This window comes from Mesocricetus auratus, unplaced genomic scaffold, assembly GCF_017639785.1.
Source record: "Mesocricetus auratus isolate SY011 unplaced genomic scaffold, BCM_Maur_2.0 Super-Scaffold_100055, whole genome shotgun sequence".
Classification (NCBI taxonomy): Eukaryota; Metazoa; Chordata; class Mammalia; order Rodentia; family Cricetidae; genus Mesocricetus; species Mesocricetus auratus.
The window spans coordinates 4,078,461-4,082,476 of NW_024429232.1; the positions used below are offsets into that span (position 1 = coordinate 4,078,461).

The 4,016-nt window shown below is 56.5% G+C and overlaps 1 protein-coding gene across 5 annotated transcripts in view; it reads left to right on the forward strand.

Moving 5' to 3' along the window:
* The window catches only part of Mroh1 (maestro heat like repeat family member 1), a 63,465-nt gene that overhangs the window by 59,241 nt on the left and 208 nt on the right, over positions 1 to 4,016 (forward strand). For 4 of the 5 annotated variants that reach the window (XM_040736346.1, XM_040736345.1, XM_040736347.1 and 1 more), the window contains 8 exons: positions 1,366 to 1,503; positions 1,753 to 1,867; positions 2,224 to 2,370; positions 2,501 to 2,689; positions 2,962 to 3,117; positions 3,216 to 3,350; positions 3,422 to 3,524; positions 3,594 to 3,659. In XM_040736346.1, coding sequence (XP_040592280.1) covers positions 1,366 to 1,503; positions 1,753 to 1,867; positions 2,224 to 2,370; positions 2,501 to 2,689; positions 2,962 to 3,117; positions 3,216 to 3,350; positions 3,422 to 3,524; positions 3,594 to 3,659 — 1,049 coding nt within the window. The remainder of the gene's footprint in view (positions 1 to 1,365; positions 1,504 to 1,752; positions 1,868 to 2,223; positions 2,371 to 2,500; positions 2,690 to 2,961; positions 3,118 to 3,215; positions 3,351 to 3,421; positions 3,525 to 3,593; positions 3,660 to 4,016) is intronic. The other variant, XM_040736349.1, reaches the window with a different exon arrangement.

The following is a 4,016-nucleotide window of genomic DNA, read 5'->3' on the forward strand; positions in this document are numbered from 1 at the left end:
GCTAACATGCCCTGGGCCTCTTGACATCCAGAGCTAAGTTCTTACTGTCTTTGCTGAGTCCTAGCTGGTTAGGGCAATTGAGGCAGGGTACTTGCTTACATCGGCGAGGTCTGGTAGACCATGGTGTCTGACTCCTGCATGCTAGCGTGCTGGTCTTGCTCCATGCAGCATGGTTTTGAGCACAAATTGAGACCTCCAAGGGAGGCATAGCACTGACATCTAAAGCGCAAAATGTGGCCACCATTTCCGCATTCCCTTCCTGCCCTAGCTCCTTACTACCCAGATTACCTGGCTGTGGGTGTGCACTGTGGCCAGGGACACTGGGATCAGACGCCCTCAGTCTGCCCCACTGCTGCCATCCCTTGGACAGAACTGTTCAGTCACAGTGCCTGCACGTAAACTCCAGCAGAAGCTGGCATGTGAGCAGGACCAAGCAGACCTGACCTGGCGTGCCAGGAGCCAGCTCGTGTCTGTGAAGACCCCTGTCTGAGCTCTTTGCAGAGGACAGCTGACAGGTCACCAACAATGCCCCCGTGCTTTACAAACACTTCTTCAGGGTTGTGTGCAGAGGTGCCTCAGTTGCTCATGTGTCCCTAATTAAGCATATACTTCCCCTCAGAGGCCTTGCAGTGGGCTGAGAGTAACTGAGCAGGAGTCCTCTGCATGGGCTGCAGGCCAGTTGTGGCTCTTCATGTTCTGGGTTAGGACCATGCTCAGTCCTCTTCCAGCCTGTGGTTGGCCCTGCCCACACTGAGGATGTTTCTTATAGGTGTACTGTGGGCATCTGCCCAGTTACCACAGCAGACTGCCTTGAAGCAACTAGATCTTTCCCTGGAGCACAAGATTCCCGAGAGCTGCCTTCTGGCTGTTTTCTTGGGGGGGGGGGAGGTTAAGCCCAGATAGGATGGGACCTGTAGGTGTTTATCTGGGGCTGTTGGTTAATGGCACTTTGCCTAAAGATGCTCATGGGGAATGAAGCCATTCCTGCCCATCACCTCAGGCTGTAGCTCCCTAACCCTTGTTCCTAAGACGACTAGTCTTGCTTGCCCTACATGAGTGCCTGGATCTATTCAGTCTCAGTGAACTGGGCATAGTCCTGTATGCCACCTCTTCCAGAGGCCTCTGGGTCTTGAAAGTCCGGGCCTTAATGGTTCTGTATATTGGTAAAGGCCAATTTGGCTAGCTCACCTCCTGGCCAACAGATTGGTCTATTACCAGTGGTCCATTATCTATCCTGATAAGCTCTGAGCCTGCTCCTTGAAGGATGATACTGGCAAGATAGGCCTGGGAAGCCACACAGTGGTCCTGGTAGAAAGGAACACGGCAGCTGAGCCATCAGATCCCACCCATTCTACATACAAACAGCTCTGCAGTGGACGCCCTTCAGGCCTTGCTGCTCCGAGGTGGCAGTCAAGATGTGCTGCGGTGTGTGGAGCTGGAGGGAGGCTGGGAGTTGCTTAGGACCTCAGCAGGGCATGAGGATGGAGTCGCCCAGCTGGCCAGGTAAGCAAGCCACATCCTGTCCAGGGGACGTGTGGGTGTGGGGTACACACACCTGTCAAGAGGCACAGAAAAGGGGTGTCCTGTGGGCTGGACAAGGGTAGAGGGGTGGGAGAATGTCTGAGGAGCACTCAGGGCCATGCCAAGTGGGAGGTAAATGCCCCTTGGGTTAACATAGAAGCTGGTCTCTGGGTAGTGATTGGCCAACACACAGGTTGGCCAGCTTCTGCCTTTTGGGACCTCCTTCCCTAGTTCCATGGCAAAGTATGCAGGCCCCCGACTTCCTCTGGTGATGAAGGCACTCGTGAGCACACAGAGCAGCGTGTATGAGGTCCAGAGGGTCACTTCTACTGCTTTCCTGGCTGAGGTAGGACCTTGGAGAGGGCTATGGTCCTAAGTCTTGTTTTGGAATGAGAAGATGCCGTCTTCTCAGGATTAGTGGGATAGAATATGGGCAGCCATACCCTACAGACAAGCTCAGCCTGCGTAGTCCTTGCCAGAGCTCGCTTAGCTCCACCCGGTAAAACCCTGCCTGGAGCCTGTCAGGGCTACGCCCTAGGTTAGGTCTGAGCCCCTGTTGCCTGAGGCTGATAGCCAGGGTAGGGGAAGCTAGGGTAGGGGCAGGCCATCAGCTTCCCCCTTTCAGGAAACTGTAGGCTAGTGTCTGGACCTAGGCTGGTGGGGGTCAGCTGGTACAAATGGTCAGAGCGGCTCTGCCTCCAGCTGCTCAGCAGTAACGTGGTCAACGACCTGATGCTCCTGGAGCCACTGCTGGACAACCTGACAGCCCGGTTAAAGGATTCAAGTGCCAGTGTGCGGCGTCTGGTGCTTCGAGGCCTGGCCAACATCGCCTCTGGTTCACCTGATAAGGTGAGCCAGCCTCCAGGAGGCCAGGAGACAAAGGCTGGGTATCAGGGGCAACATGGGGAAACTGACTCGGCTTACAGCTGCGTGGGTTTGCCTGTAGGCTGGACAGTCTCTGAATACAGTGGTCTCGTAGGTGCGAGCTCATGGCCCCCAGCTCATGACAGCTATGGTCAGTGGGCTGGACGATGGTGATGAGCCACACAGTCTGGTGGCCTTGGAAGCCATGGTGGGCCTTGCACGGCTGCTAGATCTAGTGGAGCCATGGGACCTACGCGTGGTGCTGCTGCACACAGCCATCCGCATCCGGCCCTTCTTTGACAGTGTAAGCTGTAGGACACCCCAGGGAAGGCCTGTCTTCACCCTCTGCCGAGCTTTGAGATGCATACTTACCCTGGGCACTGCTTTGCTGAGACTGGCTGGCTGGCTCCCCAGCCCCAACGATCACGTCTTCATGGCAGCCTCCAGCCTCCTGTACTATTGCATACCCACCCCCACAAACCACGTTCTAATTTGTAGTACAAAAGTAGGCGCTCGGTGTGCACACAGGCCTGCCTGGAAAGGGGGGCTTGCAGTGACACGGTTGCACCCTGCTAGGAAAAAGTGGAGTTCAGGACTGCATCCATCCGACTCTTTGGGCACCTCAACAAGGCTTGCCATGGGGACTGTGAGGACGTCTTCCTGGAGCAGGTCGTGGGTGGCTTGGTGCCACTCCTCCTGCATCTGCGGGACCCTCAGGCTTCAGTGGCCAGTGTGAGTGACCATCGGGTTCAGGGGAAAGGGTGCTGGGCTCAGCCTGACCTCCCCGGGGCCTGGGAGGCATCTGGGCATAGCACTCCCTTGTGTCACAGGCCTGCAAGTTCGCCCTGTGCATGTGTGTCCCTCACCTGGAGTGTGCTGAGCTGGCAGCTGCCTTCCACAAGTACCTTCAGGAGGGCCGGAGTGTGCACTTTGGGGAATTCCTCAACTCTACATGCAAGCACCTGGTGAGAGGGTGCTGTGGGAGACCCTGCCTGCGGCGGGCGGAGGACCGGACTCTGACCCTCGTGTTCTGCAGATGCATCACTTCCCTGACCTGCTGGGCCGGCTAGTGAGCACCAACCTGTTCTACTTCAAGAGCAGCTGGGACGACGTCAGAGCCGCCGCCCCCATGTTCACAGGTGCGCAGGCCCCCCTCCCCCCCCACCCCTCAAGTTTGCACACCACACAGCTTATCCCATCCACTTCAGGGTTCCTGGTGTTGCATGCTGAGCCTGAACAAAAGCCACAGGTGGACCTGGAACAGCTTATTGCAGGTGAGCACACCCCCAAACCCCCAAATCCAGGACACCTGGCCCTCGGCCCCATCCCAACCTTCCCACCTCTGTTGGGGCTTTGCTGACCCTGTAGGCACCCGCAGGGACTAAGTGATTTTCCTGGATTTCAGGATTTCTACACCCCCCCCCATCACTGGTGACCTCATCGTCTCTAGTAATTCACGGAAACTTCTTAACTGTTCCAAAAGAGCTTAAAAAACACTAAAAAAGGAAAAACTATCTTTCCGTTGGCTCACGAGCCCTCCCAGCAGAGGCCTGTCTGTTAAGAAGGCCGTGGGCGGCCCCACGCACAGGCCCAGGCATGTGTACAACTGGCCTGTTCCCCTCTGCCCTCAG